The sequence below is a fragment of the Berkeleyomyces rouxiae genome, assembly GCF_048999995.1.
Source record: "Berkeleyomyces rouxiae strain 22BRR77 chromosome Unknown BrBRR77_ptg000002l, whole genome shotgun sequence".
Lineage (NCBI taxonomy): Eukaryota > Fungi > Ascomycota > Sordariomycetes > Microascales > Ceratocystidaceae > Berkeleyomyces > Berkeleyomyces rouxiae.
The window spans coordinates 1052820-1077424 of record NW_027396492.1 but is presented as its reverse complement, the minus strand read 5'-3'; the positions used below and the strand labels follow the sequence as shown (position 1 = coordinate 1077424).

General features: G+C 51.0%; 8 protein-coding genes across 8 annotated transcripts; 3 read left to right on the top strand and 5 right to left on the bottom strand.

Moving 5' to 3' along the window:
• Nucleotides 1–618: 618 nt before the first annotated feature.
• On the top strand, nucleotides 619–1620 carry BROUX77_001850 (uncharacterized protein; the record flags this gene model as incomplete). The annotated part of the gene is made up of 3 exons (XM_073746325.1): nucleotides 619–881; nucleotides 976–1070; nucleotides 1142–1620. The coding sequence occupies 3 exons, from the start codon at nucleotides 619–621 to the stop codon at nucleotides 1618–1620; spliced, it is 837 nt and encodes a 278-aa protein (XP_073606932.1).
• A 1768-nt stretch (nucleotides 1621–3388) lies between these two features.
• On the top strand, nucleotides 3389–4836 carry BROUX77_001849 (uncharacterized protein; the record flags this gene model as incomplete). Its single annotated transcript, XM_073746324.1, has 2 exons — nucleotides 3389–4053; nucleotides 4146–4836. The coding sequence occupies 2 exons, from the start codon at nucleotides 3389–3391 to the stop codon at nucleotides 4834–4836; spliced, it is 1356 nt and encodes a 451-aa protein (XP_073606931.1).
• A 129-nt stretch (nucleotides 4837–4965) lies between these two features.
• On the bottom strand, nucleotides 4966–5810 carry BROUX77_001848 (uncharacterized protein; the record flags this gene model as incomplete). The annotated part of the gene is made up of 2 exons (XM_073746322.1): nucleotides 4966–5238; nucleotides 5409–5810. The coding sequence occupies 2 exons, from the start codon at nucleotides 5808–5810 to the stop codon at nucleotides 4966–4968; spliced, it is 675 nt and encodes a 224-aa protein (XP_073606930.1).
• A 4760-nt stretch (nucleotides 5811–10570) lies between these two features.
• BROUX77_001847 (uncharacterized protein) lies at nucleotides 10571–15160 on the bottom strand (the record flags this gene model as incomplete). Its single annotated transcript, XM_073746321.1, has 4 exons — nucleotides 10571–10762; nucleotides 11347–12978; nucleotides 13032–14682; nucleotides 14742–15160. 4 exons carry the CDS (start codon nucleotides 15158–15160, stop codon nucleotides 10571–10573), a joined length of 3894 nt encoding a protein of 1297 aa, XP_073606929.1.
• A 797-nt stretch (nucleotides 15161–15957) lies between these two features.
• BROUX77_001846 (uncharacterized protein) lies at nucleotides 15958–16749 on the top strand (the record flags this gene model as incomplete). The annotated part of the gene is made up of 1 exon (XM_073746320.1): nucleotides 15958–16749. The coding sequence occupies one exon, from the start codon at nucleotides 15958–15960 to the stop codon at nucleotides 16747–16749; it is 792 nt and encodes a 263-aa protein (XP_073606928.1).
• Nucleotides 16750–17281: 532 nt separating this feature from the next.
• Nucleotides 17282–18895, bottom strand: BROUX77_001845 (uncharacterized protein; the record flags this gene model as incomplete). Its single annotated transcript, XM_073746319.1, has 3 exons — nucleotides 17282–18208; nucleotides 18273–18782; nucleotides 18866–18895. 3 exons carry the CDS (start codon nucleotides 18893–18895, stop codon nucleotides 17282–17284), a joined length of 1467 nt encoding a protein of 488 aa, XP_073606927.1.
• A 760-nt stretch (nucleotides 18896–19655) lies between these two features.
• BROUX77_001844 (uncharacterized protein) lies at nucleotides 19656–20733 on the bottom strand (the record flags this gene model as incomplete). Its single annotated transcript, XM_073746318.1, has 4 exons — nucleotides 19656–20209; nucleotides 20355–20486; nucleotides 20543–20645; nucleotides 20701–20733. The coding sequence occupies 4 exons, from the start codon at nucleotides 20731–20733 to the stop codon at nucleotides 19656–19658; spliced, it is 822 nt and encodes a 273-aa protein (XP_073606926.1).
• A 359-nt stretch (nucleotides 20734–21092) lies between these two features.
• On the bottom strand, nucleotides 21093–22906 carry BROUX77_001843 (uncharacterized protein; the record flags this gene model as incomplete). Its single annotated transcript, XM_073746317.1, has 3 exons — nucleotides 21093–21353; nucleotides 21418–22798; nucleotides 22872–22906. The coding sequence occupies 3 exons, from the start codon at nucleotides 22904–22906 to the stop codon at nucleotides 21093–21095; spliced, it is 1677 nt and encodes a 558-aa protein (XP_073606925.1).
• Nucleotides 22907–24605: the final 1699 nt, after the last annotated feature.

Genomic DNA, 24605 nt, shown 5'->3' with positions numbered 1-24605 from the left:
TCACCGTGTGGCACGCGAAAGACTACGCGCCGTGCATATAAAATGGTGGGCTGCCTCAGCCCCCGCGTCATGCAAGGACCTCGGGCTCACGACGGCCCTAAAGCCCCCCTTTGAACTATCCATGCCCAGAAGGACTCTTGGTTGGCTGCTCGCTGCTCGTTCCCACCACCGGGACTTCGATGAGCACCACACACGCATGAACCATACCGCCTCGACGTCTTACAATTCAGTAGGGTCGGGCCCACGCGACCCCCAGATAGACGTTAAACGTAATAAATAAATAAATAGATCTCGGAAGTCCAACCCGGGCGGCGGTCGCACAGCCTTCAATTGCCATATCACCAATGCTAGAGTCCGAGAGACTTGTGAGGCTGCGATTGGTGTATTCCCATAGAGTTGCAGCCAGCCTAGTTCTACGCGGCTACGCTAAGCGGGTAGTTCATAGTTCCAACCTTCTCACTCACACCATGCCTACACCTACCTTCTCTAAATTCCTCTCCCTCGACGCCGAGATAGCTGAAGCTGTCAAAGTGCGGGCGGAGACAGCTACCAAAGTGGCTCGTTTCTTTGTTGATGCCCATGCCTTCATGCAGTCAACCCTCCCGTCCATCACGGACCATGCCGCCCGCAACTTTCTCGTTTGACAGCTTCTCGGTGCGCACCGCGCCATCACCGATGGCACCTTCGACAACAAGTTCGACTCCAAAGGAGGTTGAGCCGCCCAGAACCGCTTTCCCCCCAAGGCCCAGCCTGACACCGCTATTAATGCCCAGAAGCGCGGGCCCTAGCCTCGATCCTTTAGCGACGCCCCGGCCTCCCCCTCCCTCCCAACATCCCGAACAGCGGCCGCCCCGCTGTCTACACCGCCAGTGCCCCAGTCGGTAACCCCCCCTCTCAACGACGCCCCCTCCAGGACATCCATGTCTACGTCCCCTACAACACCCTCACCAACACCCGTCTTCGCCTTTACCCTAGTGAAAGCTCTCCGCTCAACCACGCCGCCCCCACGGGAGCCCTCCGCTCTCGCGGCGCCCCAGAGAATACCTACGCGGCCGTAACCGGCCGCCTCAGTTAAAAGTCTTCCAGGCCAATGTGTAGAGATCAGGCCAATGCCATGACGCATTACTTCACTTCGTAACAGAACGCAGAGCCGACATCGTCTTGATCCAGGAACCGTGGTCCAACACGCGGGGCCGCCGACGCCTATCCAAAAGCTGTCAGGGCTACGACGTTTATGCCCCCATCTCCCCCACCTCCGCAATATTTCGCCCTAAGTGTCTCACTTGCGTGCGAAAAGCATCAGGCCTAAACGCCGAGCAACTCAACACCACACCAACCACCGACATGGTTTGCCTCCGCCTCAACTTCAATCCCCAAATCCACATCACAAACGTCTACAGACAACCGGGCCAGGGCATCCACGCCAATCTCGACCCTCTTCTGACCATGGAGCTACGACACAACTCCATATTCGCAGGCGACTTCAATCTCATCTCACAAAGATGGAATCAACAATGTCCACCCTCATCCAGCATCAGTACCTTTGAAGAATGGGTGGATAACAACGCTCTCAACCTGTGCATGCCCGCAAATTCGCCCACTCACAGGCGGGCAACATGATCGACCTGGTCTGGTTCGACATGACGGGCGTCTACTGTTGCAGGGCGCCTAGGGTTACCTGGCCTGGAAGGCCCAAGCACGTGACTGGCATAGGGCACAAATCTGACGCTCGACTGACCAATTTCACACCTTCATAAATATTCCAAGAGCTTATGGATTCAACAGTTTTAGGGTATGAAAATGTTACACAGCACTAGGTCTATTACCGCTGGAGAAAAGCAAGTGTTTCCTTGTGGAAACGACATGAGGACCCGTTAGTATCGGCGTTGTCCCTGCTTTCGGAAGACCACTTCAGTACAAAGTTTGATCACAAAGTTCTGGAAGTGGGTGGCTATCGTGGCATTGCCGTATATATCCGAGAGACTATTGAAGTCAAGATTGTCATTCTTCAAAGATTTCTCTCACCTTTGAAAGATGCTGGCCCCAGTCCTTAATTTTTCGGCACGGATAAGGGCTCATCCGAAATCGGAGCTGTGGAGCAGGTTTAGCCTTTAGCTACCCACCAACTCTGTTATTGGCATGCTAAGCATGCAGTGCGAAAGAGGATAAAGGAATCCATCCAGGTCAACACACAAGCCCATGACCATGTGGATGAAGCGTTGAAGCTGATTCCATCACTGGAGGTGTGCTGGGGTTCAAAATCCACGATGCGACCTCCAGGCGATGACCAATATCGCCAATGTGAATGTCCTTCTCGAGGAGTTTCGAGCGCCGTAAAAGGCAGATTAGAGTATGTTCTCGCGACATTTCAACGCGCATTCTCTTATCTCCAACCAAAACAAAACCTCTAGAAGTTCAGTTGAAATCCATCATGAAAGCGCTTTGGAGATGTACAAGTGGTGCAAGTCTCAAAACTACCCTCGCTTGTGGGCATACATGTTTTTCAACTGGTATCGCCCTGAACAGTGGAAGCTATGGACCAGGTTGTCGAACCCCCGAGAAATTCCTGTTCTCAAGACGACGATGATTGTGCAATCCCATTGGAGAAAACTCAAACATGACTTCCATAAATTCAAACGGCCTCGTTTAGACTTCGGACTGTGGGTTATCATCTCCAAGGTGGTTCCAGACGCTGTTCGACACACGAAGGCTATTCACACGGGCAATCATCGACGGGGAGTGGATATGTGGCTGCCAATCTTTTTTGGAAAGTATATTTTTGATCTGCAAACATGTTGTGCATTCTTACGAACATGTCTCTGACCGTCATAATTTCTTTCGGACCATCTGCCGAAGCCGCTCTTCCCCCTTTCGGCGACAACCGCAACTGGTTCTTATCCCTCAGTATTCAACGGCAAGCGTGCCTTTGGAAACCAATCAAGATTATGACTCTGATGAGAAAGACCACACTCCAACCTTTTCCGACGATGACTCTTGTGTCAGCGAAGATGATGATGGGCCTAACGACCATTTTCTCAGACTGAAGGCAGTATTTGAGGCAATGCAGGAAGCCACAAAAATTGCACGAAATTTTGGGGGGAGGGCGAATAAATCAGTAAATCGTTATCCATTCAACTGTCAACTCCTGTTCTCTTCCATGCCTGAAGCCTTGCTTTATATTCCCGTGTCGTAGGGTGCTGTAGGTCCTTATGACACGTGATCATAGGTCGCGTGCTACCATTATACCCTTATCTCAACTCAACACGAAAGGAAGTTGAGGTGAACAACACTCAACGACCTACACACTTACCAAGATATAGGTAAAAGTGACCTCAGACCTCTCAATATCCTTTTAAAAGCAATAAAGAACAAGCTAGGACCCCTCGCCATGCTTCTGCTCGGAGTTGACGCCTCGTTGGGCGTCCTCACGCATCGAATCCAAGCGGTGAGGTCGGTAGCCACACGCGTCGAAGACGCGTTGCGCGCCTCGCGCCCCGATGCCGAGAACACGGCGGAAACTGAACTCTTCGAATCCTTCTCCGAAGAAGTGATTCGAATCCTACACTCCAAAGCCATGGAGTACGTCGGGCCAGGTGAAACCGCTTTAGCCCCTACAAGCCAGGAAAACGTCCCGGAAACCGGTCACGCGGCCCCCGAGAAAGGTCGGCCCGCCAAACCCACCGACGGACCCGCAAAGAAGAAACCGAGTGGCCCGCCTGAGATATTGGCACCTCCTGCTCAACCTCCACAAAAAGAAAACAAGAAGCGGTCTCCCGAGGGCGAACACCCCGCCGCTCCAAAACCGAAATCGACACCCTCCTATGCCGCGATCCTGGCGACCCCCGACGACAACAACAGCAAATCCCTTGACATCCGGGCCACGAAGACCAAGACTAAAGCCAAGGACAAATTAGCCGCTCCCGACACGAGTAAACATCGAATCTTCCTCCGCCTCCCCGCGGACTCCCCGCAAAGGCACGCCGGTGCCGCGGAAACCAAGAAATTTGTCGTTAGACACCTGGGCGTGAATGCTGAAGACCTGAAAACGGTAAAGTAGGTCAACACCGGTTTTGCCCTTTCCTTCGACCCACAAACAACCATGGCTGCTGCCTCACTAAAATGGACAAAGCCTCCGCGGTCTTTAGTGGCTGCACAGTTGACACGGCCACCAAATGGCACACTTACGTGATCAATCGCGTACCCAAGAACACCCGCAACTTGGTCGGCCAGGTCAGCCTGGTAACCATCCCTCGCATTGAAGAGGAGATCGAGAGCCAGCTCGGCGTGTGCGCCACGCGCGTGGCCTGGTCAAAGCACAACCAGGACTCCTCCCCTACCTCATCGATTGTCTTCTCGCTCGAGAAGCCCCTCCGAACTTCCCTGAAGCTCTTTGGCTCCAGCGCCCCGGCCATAAAGGCCAGACAACATGAACGCGTCCAACAGTGCGACGCATGCTTCGGCTTCCACCGCACTGACGGATGTCCCCGAAAGGAGCTCTGCCCCAGCTGCGGTCAGCGACAACACGTGGGCCCCTGCCCAAGGCCAGTCACATGCGTGAACTGCTACGGCCCCCATCCACCCAAGGACTTGGACTGCCCGCTCCGACCGTATGTCAGGAATGGGATTGTGCGCCAGCTCCCCGCGGAAGCGATAAAGAAAATCCGCGCCGGCTTCGCCCAGAAGCCTACCCCGAAAGCCCCGGAGACCGGCACCAACGAGAAAAGCCCCTCTCCAACCGAGGAATCCCTCGCCCTAACGACACAGTCGGATGTCATGGAAGTATCCTCCGACTCCGATTCCGAAACCCACTCCTCCCCCGATTCGTCTACATGTTAGGAAACCCTATCAGGACGATTCGAGGACAGGGGACTACTGACTCCCGAGTAGCTTCAATCTTTTTGTTGTGGTGATTTTGCATGGAGAACAGTTTATTGAAGTTTTCTAGAGAAAAATTGTGATAGTATGCTAGGTGATATGTGGGGCCAGGTCACGTGATATAGCTGAGTGGCTGAGCCTGCGTATCACTACAACACTATTGTCTCCCATGACGTTAAGGGATGTATCCCTAGAAGACCTGTTGCGTTTCGCGTGGGCAGCCCTCTTTGCCTCCATCCGCGCTTCGATCTTGCGAACGTCGCGCTTCTTGGTGCAGTTGTTGGAATGGTGGCCGAACTCTTCGCAATTGTAGCATCCTCCCTTTTTGCGTGCTGTGTTGGAGGATGCGGCCTTTCTAGGGGCCTGAACGGGGATGGGAGCTTTGGCGTAGTGGCCTATTGTCCCCATGTAGTTCAGGTGACTGATTACATCGAACCAGTTGCTCCTGTCGCAGAGTGAGCTGGCAAACTCGGGGAAATATTGTGGGACGACAGACACCAGGTCGGAACGCTTTTTCTGTGGGGCAGGGAGACCCCGAGGGAGGTGGCCTCGGCAGCAAGGTCCTCGAACCGGAGAACCATCTTGTGTAGGTTCTCTCCAGGTAGGAAGCGAAACCTCCGAAACTTCTCGTCGAAGATTTCCTGGCTCTGGGACATCCTGCCAGCGGTCTCGTTCCGAAGAACCTCTACAGCCTCGGCGAAGTCATAAATGGCCCCTATTTTGGAGAGGAGGTCCTGGGAGACGGTGGATCTCAACAAAATCAAAAGTCGCTCGAGGACTTCCTCGTGGACGAGCTGCACGTCCTCAATGCGTAAACGAAGCTCCCAAAGAGACCGAGCAACAGAACCGTGCCAGTTCGACCAGTTTCTGGGGCCAGAGAGAATGGCCTCGCCAGAGATGAAGAAGGACCAGTTCTTGCGTTCGAGCATTTCCATAGTGACCTTGGAGGCTCGGTCACTATGTTCTTGACGCTCTAGGTCCAGAGCGTCCTTGGCCTGATCAGCTTGATCTTTGGCCGCGGTGAGAAGCTCGACTTAGAGCCTCAACTGTTAGATTGTTTCCGCCATGTCTGCGGAGGCGGAATCGGGAACCGCCGTGGAAGGTTGTAGGACCATCTCGTTTGACTGACAGATGGTGATGTCAGCGAGGCTATCTCCTGAGGAGTGTGCGTTGCCCGGTTAGTCGGTGGGGTCTTCGGAATCGGAAGACGACGATGAAAGGTCAGGCGGTGCCGCTGGGGGAGCCCGAGAGCTTGATATAGCAGCGCCTGCTTCGGAGTTGGCGAGCTGTGAAAGAAGTAGTCTCTGTGCTTCGGCTCTGGTGATGGGCATTACCGATCAGGCAGAGGTTGAATGAAGGGAAAGAGAAATATTGCGATTTTCGGGAAAAACGCAGGCTCATAACCTGTGGGGTTTATTTATTTCGTTCAACCTCTTTTATGGCTGGGCAGGGTGTCCGTCGGTAGCTTGTATCTTTTCTATAAGTGGAAGCTGGCGTTGGTCAACATCGTTGTCAGTTTCAACAGGCGCATTTGTCATTGAATACTAATGGAGAAAAATCAAATTTGGGTGTTTCCAAAACGGAGGAGAGCGGTTTCGGTAAATCGTTCGAAAGAAGTTATAACGGCCCAAGACAGGATTGTAGGAATGCAAAATATGTTTTGCAGATCAGATCAAAAACCTGCTCTCCAGAAATGATGGGCAGCCAAATATCCATTTTTCAGGATCGATGTGGCACCTGCTCAGACTTTCGTCATCCACCTTTTTCTTTTGAATATGCCTACAAACTCTCGGGAAATCTTTCCTCCAGGACGCAAGTTTTTGTCCACGAAAGAGAGCTTCTTGACGTGCAGGACCTTCTTCTGATTCTATAGTACGCGTTAGCAGGTATTTCCGGGAGGAATGGGTTTTGAAATGGCAATGGTTAGTACCGGAAGATTCTATGCCTTCAATTTGTTGAGAAATCCCACCCATGAATTGAAAATTTCCGCAATCTTGCGCTTCTTTTGGTGGCGCTGGCAAGCTTTGCGAGGCCCGCCATTCTGGAAATGGTTGTAGAAGACAAAAATTTCGTGCCAAGTTAGCGTTGGCGAGCGTGTGGTGTATCTGGATGATCGTGTCTAGACGCGTGAAAAAAACGATGAAAATTTAGGTCGCCGTGATATGGCGCGATATTTTGAATTATTGTGGAGATATGGTTTACATGCCGGGGTTGGTCGTTCATGACCTTGACGGTTGCCTTCTCTGAAGATCTGTTGCGCCTGAGATGGGCCTCCCTCTTTGCATTCATCCACGCTGCGATCTTGGGAGCGTTGCGCTTTTTGGTGTAGTTGTTGAAATGATGATCAAACTGATCGCAATTGTAGTATCCTCCTTTTCTGTGAGAAGAGGTGGAGGATGTGGGCTTTCTGCCAACAGAGACGAGAGCCTTGCCATAGAGAGGGAAGATAGTCATGTAGTTGAGGAAGCCAACTACATCGTACCAACCCTTCTTGTCGCAGAGTGTGGCGGCTAGCTCCGGATAGTGCTAGTACTGGTAGACGATGGACTGCAGGTTGGACTGCATGGGTCAGGGAGAAACATATACACCGAGAGAAGTGGCTTCAGCGGCTAGGCCTTGATACCCAAGATGATTATTAGGTAGACTCTCGCCAGGGGCGAAGCAAACGTTGCGGATCTTCTCGTCAGCAGTCCGAGACATCCTTCCCGGGCCAGTATCTAAGCCCGCTTTCCGCTAGAATAATGCCAACACGTCCCTTTATTGGTTGGGTTGTTGTGTGTGTTTCCGAGTTTCGGGAATCCACACTGACAGGAATAGAGCCCGTGGGAAACAGCTTCTTGTTACGGGTGACCTTCGTCTGACTCTGTGGTTCACGTTAGCAGGTGTTTTCAGGAGACATGAAAGCGAGAAATGGTGATGCTAGTACCGGATAATTATATTTTTTCAACTTGTCAACGAAGTCATCTTATGATTTGAAAGTTTGCGGAATTCCCTGCAATTTTGGTGACGCAGGTGTCGTGCATGTGGATTATCGCATGTGAGTTGAACAGGAAACAAATTTGTGTTCTGGGGTAATATTTTGGAAAAGTGTGGAGATATGGTCACGTGTGCTCAATCCTGCTTTGTGCAAGCTAGTTATCACGGTGCAGTTTTGTTAGGAGGCGTAGTGTGCAAAAAGTTTCAAAAAGTGCAGTCTCGTGACCTCTACACAAAAAGAGTAACAGGACTCAGCACTGCTGGTCCAACAATTCTACACTGTTGCTCCAAGCTCGAGGACGGTCACACTGGCTGGAGATTTGTCATCTTCCAAGACGGCTATCTGCTCGGAAGCGGGCGCGGCTCCCTTGGGACGAACCACGAAGTGTGTGATGCTGAGATAGCCGGCGCATTGTTCGACTTGAGAAAGGCACTCCGGACCCCATGCACCTACTTAGCCAAAAATATCGTAGTTGTTGAAAGAGCTCACCAGGAAGTACTGGAGGGTTCCAGTGGGTACCGGGGAGTGGAGACTGTGGCGTCAGGTGGGGCTAGGACTAGGCAGACCCCGCCTGTGGTCTAAGTATAAATGGGGCTGAGATCTCCCATGAGAAGGGTACTTAGATGGACTTGTTAGACACATAACTTTCTCCTGATACATCTTTTTATTCAACAGTAGTGATTCTAGACAACCAGGCCGCTCATGACTGCCTCCTGCCCGGAGCCACACCGACCAACACCAGCCAAGACCGCATCCTTGAGTTCCACTCACTTGCTGGCACTTGGCCCAACCGACATCCCTACCCTCGAGTGCATGTAGGACAAGTCCTCCCGTTCTGGGTACCTGGACACAAGGGCATTCCCGGCAACGTAATGGCTGACGCTCTGGCAAAGGAAGGCGCCTCTCTGACTCCACCGCCCGACCCCGTCCCCTCCATCGCCCACGTCCACCGTGTGGCACGCGAAAGACTACGCGCCGCGTATATAGAATGGTGGGCTGCCTCAGCCCCCGTGTCATGCAAGGACCTCGGGCTCACGGCAGCCCTAAAGGCCCCCTTCGAACTATCCATGCCCAGAAGGACTCTTTGTTAGCTGCTCGCTGCTCATTCCCACCACGGGGATCTCGAAGAGTACCACGAGCGCATGAACCATACTGACTTCAAAAGCACATGCTCATGTGGGAAACGAAAAGACCCCCTCCACTTCTTCTTCTGTTGGAAAGGCAAACATCTGTCAAAGGTCTTCACCAGGAGGCCCATACACACCACTATCGATGAAACCTTATCTACGAAATAGGGCACACACGACTTCCGCGGGTTTGTCGAAGAGACAAAATTCTTTGTAGAAATATTTGCCTCTCGTCAACGTACCGAGAGAAATGGAGGCTCTAATCTCCGATGTTGAAAGCGTCTCTCCGCTGGAATACGCTACTCGGTCCAGGAACATCAACGAGCAACTCAAAGCTCGCGGAGTTGTACTCCCTCCTGTTTTCCTCACGGAAAACAAGACGAAGAAACAGAACAACAAAAAGAACAAATGCACTCGCCACCCTTGGGATAGCCACACGAACGAAGAGTGTCGCAGTAATCCCATGAACAAAAAGGGATCTAAGGACCCCTCTGACGACGCTCCCAAAGAACCTAAAACCAAACAGGTTAATCTCGGCTCTGCGTTCTGCACTTACTCCTTGTCCAACACTATGGAAGGCGATCCCGCTCACTCCGATCTATGGATTGTAGATTCTGGAGCCTCTTTTCATATGACAGCTGATCATTCCCTCCTTTTTAATTACAAGGGAATTGAGTCCTCTCAGATTCAAGGTTCAGGTGCTGCTCTCCGCTGTGTCGGTATGGGTACCATCAAAATCAAGACAAGAAATTCTCACGGCGGAAAAGTCACTCGGGCTCTCACCGACGTTCGCTAAGTCCTTCCAAATACTGACAACAGCTGCACTAAAGGCCAGGCACTGGGGACTTACTTTAGAACCAGGGATATATTGGTGAGAAGAAATCCGCTGCTACCAGATATGCAAGGACATTAACAACGGCGCCGGGGTTGAATACGGAACGGGGTAGACTCTGACAACCACAGCCAGTTCCGTTCCTAGACATAAGCTCCGTGACCAATGACCAGTGAAGCCATCTTCACAGTATGCATCACTATGTACACGACTTCGACGGCATTGCGGTCAAGGTTACACGAGTTTCATAACAGAGAACTAGCAACGAAGACAGATCAAAGTCACCAGGTAGAGAATATAATGAAAATCAAATCAGCACGACGTTTCCTGTTCTCCAAGTTGCTAGCCAATCCTGGGTCTGGCATCTGTCATAAAAGAGATTGAAGGGAAACGGGGGGGTTGAACCATGTCACGCACAAATAAAGAATGTGAAGGGGTATATCCTACCATGAAACGTTGCCAGATCATGAGAAAGCCCAACAAATATATACAAGAAAAAAAATACAGCCTTTACATAGGAAGAAGCCACAAATGTGTATCCTTGGGATGCTAAGTTGAGCCCTAGCTTTTGTTGTGCTAGGTGGTGGTTTCCTCGTCACAGTTTGGGCTTTTACTGCGCTCCGTTTTCATGTTATCTAAGCCTGTCTTGTGCTCAACATGATTCCTGCTAGGCTTCTTTTGCTGGGTGAAGACAGAGGCTAGAGTCTCCACAAAGCCAAAGACGGCAAACATTCTATACATTCTACTAATAGATGCAGCTCAAACAGCCTCAACTAGAATTCTGTGCGCTTCAGGAAGCTCGTGGACCATAGTTACACTGGTAGCAGCGCGGTGTCTTGGGATGTTTGGAGTCAGATCGTTGCCAAATGATGAGTTGAGGCTTTGGTAGCCCTTGGTCATCTCGTTGCTGAATGCGACTCCTCCAACAATAGTGGAAATTGATGATACGACCTAGTAGAAGAAGGTAAATGTGGCAGTTTCATAAGCGATATCACGAGGGGTAGCATCATTCTGCAGTGCCATCAGCGAAACCTGCTGATTTCTTCACTTGCGACGGGTCAATTCACTGCTTGTGGCGCTGATATATAGTTATACATTGTACATAGTTATCTAAGTTGTTTCGACAGTCTAACATTGTCAAACCTTGTAATGATTACTCGTCCAGACTCACTGCCAAGTATGACGGTAGATCCGCGAACTTTTGAAACATGACCACGAAATAACACAGGCAGCCAGACTATTGGTAAGCCTTGCCACAGAATCCAAGAATTATCTGAGCTGATAGTAACACTATCAAGGCATTGAGAAAAATTCTGAATAGTAGTTTGACTAGATGAGATGATTTGAGGAACAACAATCGAGCCCCTATCGGTATGAACATATGAGCCTGAGGGGTCAAATTCTATGCTCAAGGCCCTTGCATCTAGAATCTCCCGGATACAAGCGCCATCGCTACAGCGCCAGAACCGAACTGTACAATCATCGGCGCATGAAACCAAAAGTGTCCCGTCCGGTGAAAATGCAGTTGAATTTACCTTCCCTGTGTGGCCTTTTAGCTCCAGGAAACACACGCCATCATTGGTGCGCCAGAGCCGAACCGTATGGTCACCTGAGGCTGAGGCCACAACGGTGGAATCAGGTGAGAAGGCCACTGAGTTTACTCTGGCCGCATGACCCTTGAGCTCTTTCACGAAAGCGCCATTGTCCCGATGCCAAAGACGGATAGTGTGATCGTTGGAGCCTGAGGCTACAAGTGCGCCATTGGAGGAAAGGGCCACAGAGTTAATGCGCCCTCTATGTCCCTTGAGCTTCTTCACACCCTCATCAGACTTATCGCTTTGCAAGAGACTGATTATACAATCTTGCGAGGCTGAAGCCACGACTAGGCCGTGAGATGCAAAGAACACAGAAACCACGCGGTCACCGTTGGACTGCAGATTTTGGACACAGGTAGCATCGTCAGCAGACCAAACTCGGACGGTGTGGTCGTCTGCGGCTGACGCGATGAGCTTACCATCGGGAGAAACGGTTGCCAAGCTCACCCGGTCTCCATGGCCTTTTACCTCGCGCATGCCATTGCCGTTATCGCTAGACCAAAAGCGCACAGTACAATCGGCGGCTGCTGAAGCTAAAATTGCACCATCAGGTGAAAATGCAACCGAGTTCACTCGGCCTCCATGGCCCTTGAACTCTTGAACACAAGAACCATTGTCAATGCGCCAAAGCCGGAGTGTGTGATCGCCCGATCCCGAGGCGATGACTTTGCCATCTGGTGAAAAGGCTACCGAGTTTACTCTGGCAGCATGGCCTTTCAGCTCTTGTACACAGGTACCGTCGCTACTGCGCCAGAGCTTGATTGTATGATCACCAGAAGCCGATGCTACATGTGTGCCGTCTGGGGAGAAGGCCACTGAATTTACCCGACCCACATGGCCCTTCAGTTCGTGGATGCAAGTTCCGTCGTCATGGCGCCAAAGCCGAACCGTATGATCACCGGAAGCCGAGGCTACAACTTTGGCATCAGGTGAGAATACCAATGAGTTTACCCGACTGGCATGACCCTTGAGTTCCTGCACGCAAGTCCCATCGTCAACACGCCATAGCCGGACGGTGTAGTCTCCCGAACCTGATGCTACAAGGGCGCCATCTGGAGAAAATGCAACAGAGTTTACCCAAGTTTTGTGGCCTTTCAGTTCATGCACACAGGTCCCATCATCTATTCTCCAGATCCGAGTTGTATAATCACCCGAGGCTGAGGCTATAAGCGTACCATCAGGTGAAAAGACAACCGAGTTTGTAGAGACCTTGTGGCCTTTGAGCTCCTGCACACACACGCCGTCAACGCTCCTCCAGAGTCGGATTTTGCAATCATCTGAGGCGGAAGCCATGATTGTGCCATCCGGGGAGTAGGCTACCGAGTTTACCTGGCTTGCAAGACCTTCAATGATTTGTCGACATTGACCCCAATGGTCCTCAGGCTCTGGAGGCAAAGACATCCAATCTGGAATATGATTTTGGAAGGCTTGGCGAACTGGACTACTGTTAGGGGCGAAGGCAATGACAGAAGAGTATATTTGAAGAGGTGTGGCATCTATAGCTGACACGTTGGCTTGTATCAACCATAGGGCGTCCTGCAAAAAGGAACGCAGCTCTTGGCTTCCTTCCAACTGTGAGAAGTTAGTTTAACTGATCAGGACATTAATCTAGCGCGAATGCTTACAGTGAGAACTAATTTCAAGGCCTTGATGATCTTCAGGCTTTCAGACGCTCTTCCAATAAGACTGAGGGCTTCCAGCCAGTGGAGAAAATGTGACCGCATGAATTCGAGGATTTCGCCCACATCATCGACAACTACATCTCCTTGCTGTATGTGACTAACCCAGTAGAGACAAGCATATTGCAGCTCTGGGGGCATGTTTACTTGTATGGCTTGATCTTTAATGTCAGAGCGTCTTGTCCCTGGTAGTACCAGACCACAAATATCCTGTACTAAATTCTTCTTCATAACGCGCAGACAGTTTGCAGCCATCGTTTTATGAGTGTCTTTCTCGTCCACCCAAAACGGGATTTCGCCTTGTTTCTCGGGATCTACTAGAAAGTCGCGGAAGGATAGGTGAAGAAGCCTCACCGGCCGATTATCCGATTGCGGGACACTCAGTACTGAATGAAGCAAATCAAGTTCCTGGTGAATCACGTTTTTGGGAACATCGAGAAGCGCTCCCAGTGCAGTTTTGGATAGGGGGCTTTCAAGAATAACAATTGAGCCAACAATTGCTCTGAATCGCTGAATCGCTCCATTTCGTCGCCTGGTAGGCAAGCCACTGATCAATCTGTTCAAGACAGGCAAATAGGTTGCGTCTAGGTGCGATGCTTGGTTTTCCGCTTGGAAGTCAATGATCTCCCGTAGCTGCATATCCGGATCACCAGATCTGCGGTCGTTGAGAAACCGACAGGTTGTCGCTGCAAAAATAAAGAGTGGAATGGCCATTTTAACAAGAAGTTGAATATTTTGTTGGCCGGGCCAGTTGGTCGGTAGCTGTCGACTTGTAGGTACAGATTCGTTGTATTCCGTCCTGATTCTTGCGAGTTCGTGTTCGAGAAATGCAGCAATGTCATGTTCTATGATGCTCGGCGGTATTTCATGGAGAATCAGGTCCTGAAACGTGCCCTTCGCAGCGTTAAAGCCAAAACGGATAGGCAGTTCCGGTCTGCTTGTTATGAGGCACTTCAACTTCATGTTTAGATTCACGTCCTCTGCGCAGGAAGAGAAAAGACTGATGATAAGCTTGACATCTTCATCTTGATCACACTCGTCCAGAGCATCAATCACGAAGACAAGCGATAGAGCTTCCCCAAAGCTTTTAGGTAGTATACTCAGTGGCTGCCTGATCAGCTTATCAAACTGCTCCCGTGTTGTCTTTGAAGAAATACTCGGATCCACATCGATTGCCGACTTAATGTGAGGTGCAATTTCAGGGTGGAATCCGGCAAGCTGAGCTGCGATGGTTGTCACAAATCTCGACAAGCCTCCGCGGTCAGCCTCTCCTCTTTTGAAGAAGAAACTGGCGCCAAGCTGGCGAGATTCTGCAAATCTCTGGCATGTAGTGCGTGAGATAGTCGACTTCCCCGTGCCCGCCATGCCATTAAGCCAGAAGAGAACCTTAGAGGAAGGGTCGCTTGCCCAGGCTTGAATATGTTCCAAAAGGTCGACTCGGGTATTTGGTAGACAGGCTGCATTGTGCTGTTCTTCATGGGAGTCATACGATGCTCCCGCTGCTGTTGGGAGAGAGTTAAGCACTGTTTTTTGGTCAACTTTGACCAGATGCTGGTCGATTTGCTTCACGTTGTCATCGACTTCATAAAGAATCTCACTAGGCCAGGAGTTCATTAGCAGGTTTTCCCAAATGGATTAAGGTATGATGTGACTTGCGTTTGGTAGACCTGGAGCACATGGGATATGGTGTCGTTGTATCGGCGAAGTCCCTCGATCAGTGTCTCCACCTCCTCATGCTTAAAAGGCCATTTGAGTGCACGAAGACCAAATCTTCGAATTGCCTTTTGGGCGGCTTTGGGCCGGAGCTTCTGGTTCAGATCGCGAAGATATGTGCGGCTGTGCTTGAGGACATCGTCTAAGCTATTGGAGCTATTGACCTTTTTGCCGTTAGAGCCTTTCACCAACTGTTGAACCTTTTCGGTCACTCCCTGTAGACTTGCAACTTCTTCGCGGAGCCGAGCAATATCAGCGTTGGCGTTTTTGACATCCTTGGCGTATTTGAGACAAAGCGTGCCGACCTTGACACTCAAGTCAATTACTGCAATAGCATTAGCAGCAACACCGATGACCTCCATCGTGATAGGATGAGAAACTTGCGGATCTCCTTGGAAGTAAAAAAAAGTGGCGTTGGTCACGATCTCAGATATATAGCCCATGCAGATGAAGTTTTAACGAAAATCAAACTCGCCTCACTATACCCGGGCGAAAAACACCCCAAGTCCAAGTACCACATCCTGAAATTAACATGTAACCATAGAGGAGAAGGCAGTCACTTTAGCATATAATTGGTTGGATTTTTACGACAGATCACTGTTTTATGGCGATGGGAGCTTTCTGGCATCAAAGATTCATGTGCGCTTAGTACCAAGACGAACTATTGCTAGTTACTATTTCACGAAACTATCCTTTAGTTACACCAACACTAGTGCTGGTGCTTTTTTGCCAACAATAGCCTGTGGACCAGTTCCTCAACGACATATATGAATTTGGCTGGTTTGTGTAGCGATTTCTCCCATGATGCTCCCTTTCTTTGCTAGAAAAATTCACCATTGATAGCTACCTGATCCCATCATACATGATTACGAGCAATGTGATAGGCGTGTTGGTTATGAGATCGCATGGCGGGGCTGATTACTAATGGAATGCTCGTTCCGTAGGGTTAGGGATAGCATAGATAAAGCTCGCTTACCTAAGCTGGTCGTTTTTATCGATAAGCGAAGCTTCCAAGATCTAGGATGAAATCAAGTCTCTCGAGGTTGTCGAACTACGACAGTTAAAACCCGACACAGATTAATTCTAGACACGATTCCAAAGTACACCGCGACGTTCTTTAACTCACGACACGTCAAAGTACCGCCAAGACCGCTTCGTGATGGCCATGTCTATCAGCACCTCCGAGCTGGCAGCCGACGTGCTAGCCAACAACGCGCCGACATACTCTTTCAACTTCAGCCCCTTCCTGCGCCGCACACACCACCATGGATTACCAGCAGACCGGCCGATTTGCAAGGCCTACGCAGCTGGCACTTGTCCGAACGGCACGAAATGCCTTGAGCGCCACGTGTCCGACCCGAACGCGCGCACAACGGGGCCGACGGGCGGCTTAAACTCACTCGTGTGCAAGCACTGGCTACGCGGGTTGTGCAAGAAGGGCGAGCAGTGCGAGTTCCTGCACGAGTACAATCTACGCAAGATGCCTGAGTGCAACTTTTTTTCGCGCAACGGGTTCTGCTCTAATGGCGAGGAATGTCTCTATCTTCATATTGATCCGCAGAAGCGCATGCTGCCATGCCCGCACTACGAGCGTGGCTTTTGCCCGCTAGGGCCCGACTGTTCAAAGCGCCACTTGCGCCGCACCGTTTGCCCGTTTTATCTCGTGGGCTTCTGCCCGGAGGGCCGCGAGTGCAAGATTGGCGTCCATCCCAAATGGAACACGAAGCTGGAGAGACCGACGCGCATGGCTGATAAACTGCTCTTGGATGAGGCACTGGCAGCCCAGCGCCGCGCTGAGATGGAGAAAGAGGAAGCTGAAAAGGCCCGTATGGGCGGTGGAGGCTACGATGGGGGGGATGGCGGAAGAGGAGGCTTCAGACACGGAGGTAGAGGGAGAGGCAAGTGGCGCGGCCGCGGAGTTGGTGGCGGCCATCGCCGGGGGCAGTATTAAAGTGGGAGAGAGGTTTTCAAGGTTGAGAGTTGTTTGCATTTTTCAGGAGTTATGGGTTGGGGCATTTCTTTTTTATGCGGATGGTTCTACAAGCACATAATTGAATTTCAAGCCAAGCCGGCTAGCGGATGCTATGCGGTATCAATCTGACCTGCGTATATATTTGGATTGTTTGCCCAAAACTCAAAAGCAAACATGGGTGTGAGCGTGGGTGATGGTGTACATCTAGTGAAAAAGAAAAGACTTCGGCAGGTTGTACATCAAAATATAAAAACCATTGCAGAACAAAAGACAGAAAGCAAAAAGAAACAGGAAACAGAAGATGAACTAAAGGTACAAAAAGTCATCTCGCGTCAAGATGGTCGTTACATAGGTTGTTTGGTGTGGGAAGATGGGCTGCTTAATTGTTGGAGATTGAGGAGAGTTTGCCAGGACTGGCCTCCAAGAGTGAGAGGAGGTTTGTAAAGGAAAGGTATCGCAAAACGAAATATCAGCAGGCAGAGTAGTTGGTTCCCTTGCGACAGCGCACTGCTCATTTCCACACGTTGCTGTGCTCTACAGCTTCCGGGGACACGGAGACAAAATCCTTGGACTCTGTCATTTCATCTTCGTCTTCTTCGCCCGTCATCTCCTCCTCGGTCTGATCAACAGCAAGCTCATGTGTATTCTGCCAATTGTGCAGCTCGTCGACCTTGCGCACGCCCATCATCCACGTAACAAGAGTGCGTGGCACCCAGCGACCAACAAAACCATAGACATTGGCGCCGAGACCAATGCGCACGACGTCGCTCGTGACTGAGCCGTCGATGACGTCAAATACGGCATTGTGTAGATGGCGCAGCGAGCTGCCGCGCAGGCCGCGGATGCGACCGCCGCTGATGGCTGACGTACTGCTTGTCATGTAGTTCCGACTGTATGCGTGGCGGGCACTTTCGGGCCAGGCTGTGGCATCCGGGTCGGTGCTGGGTAGCAGGCCCTGTGGGTGCTGCGAGGTCCGTGATGGAGAGAATGAGCTGAAGTCAAAGGTGCCGAGCTGGATGTGGGTGACTGGAATTGAAAGCGGTCGCAGCTCAGCAGCGAGCACTTCAGTGAAGGCGGAGAGCGCAGAGCAAACGGTAGCTTCAGGCGCATGGAATGGCGGGTTGATGGAGGAGATAATGGAGGGGGTGAACACCATGACCTTGGGTGGAGTCCATTTCTCGCCAATAGGACTGAGACGCGCAGTAAGCAGCGGCAGGAAAGCCTGGATGGTGAGAATCGGATGTAGCAGGTGGGTGTTAAAGAGATCGGCAAAGCTGCTTGGTGGTATGGTAGCAATGGGTGAGGTTTGGTAGCTGACGGAGGGGATCAAGATGACGCCCTTGAGCGTAAGATAGTTGGGTGTGACAGTAGGGCCGGGCGAGTGGCGAGACTGAAGATAGTTTGCAAAGCGCTCAATTGCAACACCAGCGCGGGGAGGCTAGAGCAGAAGAGACGGTCAGTAACAAATAAATAACGTATGTAAATGGTGTGATGATACATACATCGGTAATGTCAATGCCTAGCGGGCGAATATCAGGCCGTCCCATGCGCTGCAGAAGTAGCTCGTCGTCAGGCCCGTTGCACACAATGTAGACAATGAAGCCCTTGCGCTCTAGGTCGAGCGACAAGGCCCGAGTAAGTGGCAGCGTCGGCGACCCAGCCACCACAACCACCTCAATCCGACCGTTGTTTCTCGCGCGCCGGGCACGGCGGACCTTGCGCGCGGAGGCAGTGCTGCGGTAGGTCTTGTATGCCACGGTACCCGTGACGAGCACCGTGACACCAATCAACACACGGTTCCGCATAAACCAGTCCTGTACTGTCTCCAACATGGACTGCGGGACAACGGGCTCGGGCGGGGGCGTGGGCAGTGTCGGGCGGATGGACGATGGCAGCCAGTCGACCGAGGACAAAGAGCTACGCACGGTGCCGGCGGCAGTCTCGATCTGCTTATCGACAAAGTCGGCGACATTGTTGGTGTAGTGCTGCAGCTGACCGGGCAGATTCTGGACCTGGAGGAGAAGAGACGCCGGGTTAGCATCGGGCTCGGACGGGGGACGACTCGGAGGGTCGGGGGAGGGGTATCAGGCCATACCATGCCCATGATGACTTCTTCTGTCGACATGGCAAAAGGTGCAATGAAGCTGAATGCACGGGGACAAACAACGACTTAAACCCTGGTTCTTGGCTGCTCTGGCGACGGACAGCGATTTGGCGGAAGCCTTGTCTGAATCTGTATGCGTATGCAGTTGGGCCTGATATGAAAGGGTGGCTGGGCCTGATGATACAAAAATGCCGTATTTTTTTTTTCAGGCCTGCAGCTTAGCACGTCACACTGCTCCTTAGTGCCCTTGATCCCTGCCTGTCCGCTAATTTTACGGAGTCGCACAGCGCCCGGGCCCTGGATTATGCACTGCAGCTGTGCCAGACTAAAGCTACGTCAGCTGGTGACTCAAGTCTGCTGGTTCCGGGGTATTCGAGGCTGCGGGATCTATGCCATTACAGCAACAAATCAGACGGCTTTCAGATTTCTTTGTCAGGGCATGATGGTAGCCACGTTATCGGTGGTACTTGTAATCAGAAGTCATCATGCCGCAGACTCCAAGCTACAACCGCTTTCTGCCGCACACCACCGCCCCAAAGCTTATTCATGAGCTACTGGGCTTGACATTAATGCCCGACGGCTTGGCTTCAAGCCGGCAAAAAAGTCGCCTTTCGGTGAGGAATCCTTTGTGTTCTCACGACAAGACGATCTGATCACCTTGTGGCTGTAGTTTGAGGTACTTTGTTTTGATTGGCATATGGAGTCACATCAGCCAGTTTCATCATGCAGACCCTAATGTGTATAAACCGTAACTATAACTATGAAACTTGGCACATCCAACTTATACCCGTTTCGCCTTGCATCTCAAGCGGACATACATTATTGTTTCACCTCCCGTAGGATTTTTACAAACATGCTGTAACACACCGATAGCTTCTGTAATAGCTTCATCTCTGTGCTTCTCAGGGACGACTTCCCAGATCTGTCTCCCCATCAGCCTCACCCAGCCATCGACGCCCGCTGCATCCGCTGGTGTCGGCCGCCACTCACGCTCGACATCCAGAACCTCGAAGCCACCGATCTCGGTCTGCAGCATGTGCGTGACGTAGGCCTCGTCTGGGAAGAACCATGGGTCTGCTGCAAGCGCTGCCGGCAGGCCAATATGACGCGCAGCGGACATAAGAATGGCACTACGCATCTCGCTGATGTTGCCGAGACCGCCCATTTCAAAGACGAAGAGACCGCCGGGGGCTGTGGCATCTCGGACGCCTCGGAAGAAAGAGGCACGTGCGGGTGGCGGGCTGAGAATCCAGTGCATGGCAGCGTTGGAAAAGACCTTGGTGAAGATTCCGGTGGTAATTCCGGCGAGAGAATCAAGCTGTCCGCAGTCGGCCACTGGAGATAGTTAGACTCTAAATGAAACTATGGGGAGGCAGCTATTCTATCAACTGGACACGCTTTAAATGACAGGGAGATTTTTCATGTGTCAAATAATTTGTTGATAAAGGGTAAGTTAGAGACACACGTGGTTGCCACATACCTTGGAATTGGGCTTTCTCGTCTTGGACTAGCTCCCGAGCTGCCGCAATCATCGCCGGCGAGCTATCTAGGCCCATCAGGCGACCCGAACCCTGCTTTAAGATTTGGACAAACTGCTCATCGAGGATACCATCTGCAGTATTTTTAGTGAAATGGACAAAATAGTGTTACCATACAACTTAAGCTTACCACCACAGCCCAAGTCCAATACAATATCGTCCTGTTGGACGTCAAGCCACTGTACGACCTTGGTGGCGAGCTTTGGTACGAATGAGGCCGAGGATTGGTACTCCTAGAGAGCTGTCAGACGCTAGAAAAGATGACATTAGAGAAGAGACAGTACATACTTTAGCAGTCCAGACGTCTTTCTTTTGTGACATTGTGGATGTTGAGTTTGATAATGAACAAAAGTTGAAAAAGAAGAAGACAGCTTCAATTAGTTAATGAGAGAGCAGCTGTCTACTAATATATCATCCGCGAAGCCTATCTCCTTATGACTGATATAGGGCGTACGAAGTCAAGGTGCTTGGCTGGCGCCGATCTCGGACACCTAACCTGTGCTAGGTAACATAACCATATTTGCTTACTTTCATGGTTCCTGAACCAGACATATCAAACATAAAATATAACCATTGCTATGACTAGAATGTTGTTGACTGGCTAATAGCATTCATACATAAGCCATTGACTTACTGCTTCTGCTTCACTGGCCTGGTATATCGGTGGGTCTGCCTCTTTCTTAGTCCACCTCTAACTGCTTGTACTTGTCGTCGCCTAGTGCTTCTTCTACAAGCTGCATAGCTGCGAGAACCTTCTCTTCTTCCAGGCGTTTCCCGACAATCTGCACTCCAACGGGGAGACCATGCATAGCAGTGGCGTCATACAATTGGTAGGCACCTTGAGCTACACCGTTGAGTTTTTTGATATTGAAGTCCTTGGGAAGCTGGTCGAGTGCTTTATCGACATGGGTCACTGGGAGCACGCCAGCAGTGTAATCGAGCTAATGTGGAGCAAGTATTAGTAATAACACATGGAAACACGACTTGAGCCAAAGATTCAGTTACCATGTTGAATAGAAAGGTATAGCCACAGCTGCTCACGGCCACCTTCATACCGTCATGTGGAACAGCAGGCGTAGCATTCGGCGGCGTGAGAATAAAATCGATATCCGCCGCCTTCCACCATTCAAACCACTCTGCACGGTACGCCTCACGTTGGGCAACCAGCTTGAAATTTTCAAAGGCGGTCTTTGGATGCCAGTCACGGACTAGCTCGGCCCAGACGGCATCGCGGCGCACATACTTGACCCACAGATAGTACAGGAACTTGGCGGGTCTGGGAAGCTTCATTAAAAAGCTCATCTGAGCGGCACCTGGATCTTCCCATTCGCCAGTCTGGAAGAAGGACCGGTACAAAGCACCGCCGTCCGCCACCAGAAGCTGCGAGGCAATGCGTAGGCCAGTCAGCGGGGATGGTGGGTCGATTTCGACAATCTCATGACCCTGCTTTTTGAGAGCCTCTTCAACCATGTCCATGGCACGCACACACGCTGGACTTGGGTCAACCACATTATCTGTACGCAGGATGCCAATCCGGAGTTTTTTCGCTTCACGGACCTGGTCTACTGCATCCTGTCTCCATGGAACAGGATGTATAGAATAGTCATATTTCCACATTTCAGTGCTGATTAATGCCTTTGTAAAGTAGGACAAGTCGTTCAACGTACGCGTCATAGGACTGTACACAGCGGGAATACCTTCTTGGCCGGCCATACTAGACCGTGTGCCGACCTTTGGCCAGCGGCCCGTCGAACATCGGAGCGCATAGATGCCCGAGAAATGGGCGGGCACGCGCACGGAGCCCGCCACATCGCTCCCAAATCCAATGCGGCCTCCTAGGGCTAATAATGCAGCCTCTCCGCCGGTAGACCCGCCTGGTGAGTATTTGCTATTGTAGGGGTTAGTTGTACGTCCCCAGAGGTCGTTTGTAGACTCAAAGCTGAGAAGCGTGATAGGGATGTTAGTCTTGACATAGGGAACAGCGCCAGCGGCCTTGAGTATCTTGGTGATGGTTCCGTCGTGAGGCACCTTGTTGCCCACAAAACTGCTGTAGCCCACAGTTGAATCATAGCCCTCAACAACGACAGTATCCTTGATAGAAATAGGAATTCCTGCAAGAGGGCCCTGCATGTTGATGGAGCCGTCGTCAATCCATTTCTCAGCCGACTTGACCATGACCTCAGTGACACAGTTAGTCTTCTCATGGGCTTTGACGGCTACTTTGGCGTAGGTTTTGAGGATATCTATTGGCTTGCGCGAACCATTGTGGACCTCGCTAACAAGCTGCTCTATGGGAAGATTGATGGTTTCTTTATCCTGTTTGGTGAACGGGCCTGAAGCATCCAGCGCTTCAAGTCGTTGGGCACGCTCGGCCCTTTTGGCAGCACTGCGGGAGGAGCAGGGGTTAGGGTTACTGGTAAAAAAGAATGAGCAAATGAGGGACCAGAAGGATGGCTTACCATAGCTTTCGGTGCTGGAAGTAGTCTAATATCATAGCGGGGGAGAAGAGAGGATGTGTTTAATGGAGCAGAGAGAGAAAAGACTGAGAGCGAAATGGAGGTTGATTGAATCAGGAGAAACGAGCAAAAAAAAGAGGAAGAAGAAAGCAAACAGGAGTCAAGCTGGAGGTGAATGCTGCCTGTGCTTTTTATTTGTACTTGTACTGGTGTCACGGGGGCGGGGTCAGTGTGAAGAGTAGCCGAAAAAGACGACTCCAAAAGACGATTGCGCCCGTGGATAGCCAGTCCGGTCTTTGCGGATGATAGCGATTAGGATGTTAGTAGCTACTGTGCGTACCGAGAGTACGAGAAAGCATGAGTGCAGATGTAGATACAGATAAGAAAATATATTGGTGGTTCTCATAGCTAGAGGTAGTTATTATATGCATAGTTACATAGCTATTTGTGCACCCCTGATAATAATCGCCAACTGAAGCGCAGATACAAGTATCTTGGAGGTGATAAGGGGTCACTTACATGCTCTGTTACAGATAAGTCGGCTCTCACAAGACCACGATTGCGGCCTGTGTCGGCTCAAGCAAAAAGTATTGGGGAAGGCCTGTCGCAAGCATCTGGACAAGCATCTAGGTTGACGGTTTCGCTAACCCTTAGGGTCTGGCTGTTATCGGGGTACCAGACCAATTGATATCTGAGACGTCAAACAGTATCTTGTCTGGTTGTTCTAGTGAATAATACATCCAAGTTGACATTTTGGACTTGTGTTTACAGAGAAAAGGACCACTGCCAGGGCAACCAAGTAATTGTCTAGAAAACCTTTATATCATCAACATCATCTCACAATGACATCTCACCATTTCAGGAAGAAACCAACCAGAACACATATCGGTAGTTAGTCTAACTACCGTTTGCTGTGTAACTTGGCGCTGTTCCATACACACATAGTAGCACATCCAGGTGGTAAGTCATTAGCCAATCGGCCTTTTTGTGCCCCTTTACTGACTTGAATAAGCTATCTATTCCCCTGCAGTAACTAACTAGTTGGTAATCTTTCGGCGCGTAGGGTCAGACTTGCATACTGAGCTACGCGGACTGTATCGTTCGATACAGACGGGCCTTTTCTCAGACGAGATAGAGCACCGTAGAAGTGCGAGATTGGGTGGCAACGAAAGCCTGGGGTCCCAAGAAATACAACAGGCTAGTGGCTGGCATCGGAACCCGCCGATGTATCAGGCGTATCCAAACTCCCGGTCGCCTTCTCCTACCGGCCAGGATGGCTTTGTATGGACGCTAGAATGGGCATGGAGTGGCCGGCCAGTCCCCACTGGGGCACAGAGCGCAGTTCACTCTAGCCAGCGGGCCGACTCTAGAGGTCATAGAGACCATTATCGACAGAGTTTTGCACAGGCGGAGACTCGACAGGATCGGGCGTCCATGCCCCTTACTACGAGAAATCTGTCAATGGCAACAAGACTAGTTCCAGCTCCCGTGCAGGCCCAGGCTCCAGTGCCCGTTCGAACTCCAGCTCCAGCTTCAACACGAGCTTCACGCCGAGTCTTGGCCCCAGCATTGGTAGACTCATCCTCCTCTGATAGTTCACCAGACCGCCGTTTAAGCGCAAGACTTAGCCGCAGTCGAAGAACTGCACGTAGACGACCATCCCAGGTTGGTCAGACTCGTACCCCTCGATTCAATTCCTGTCGGTTGAGAGCTGATCCGGACGACACCGTCAGCGAG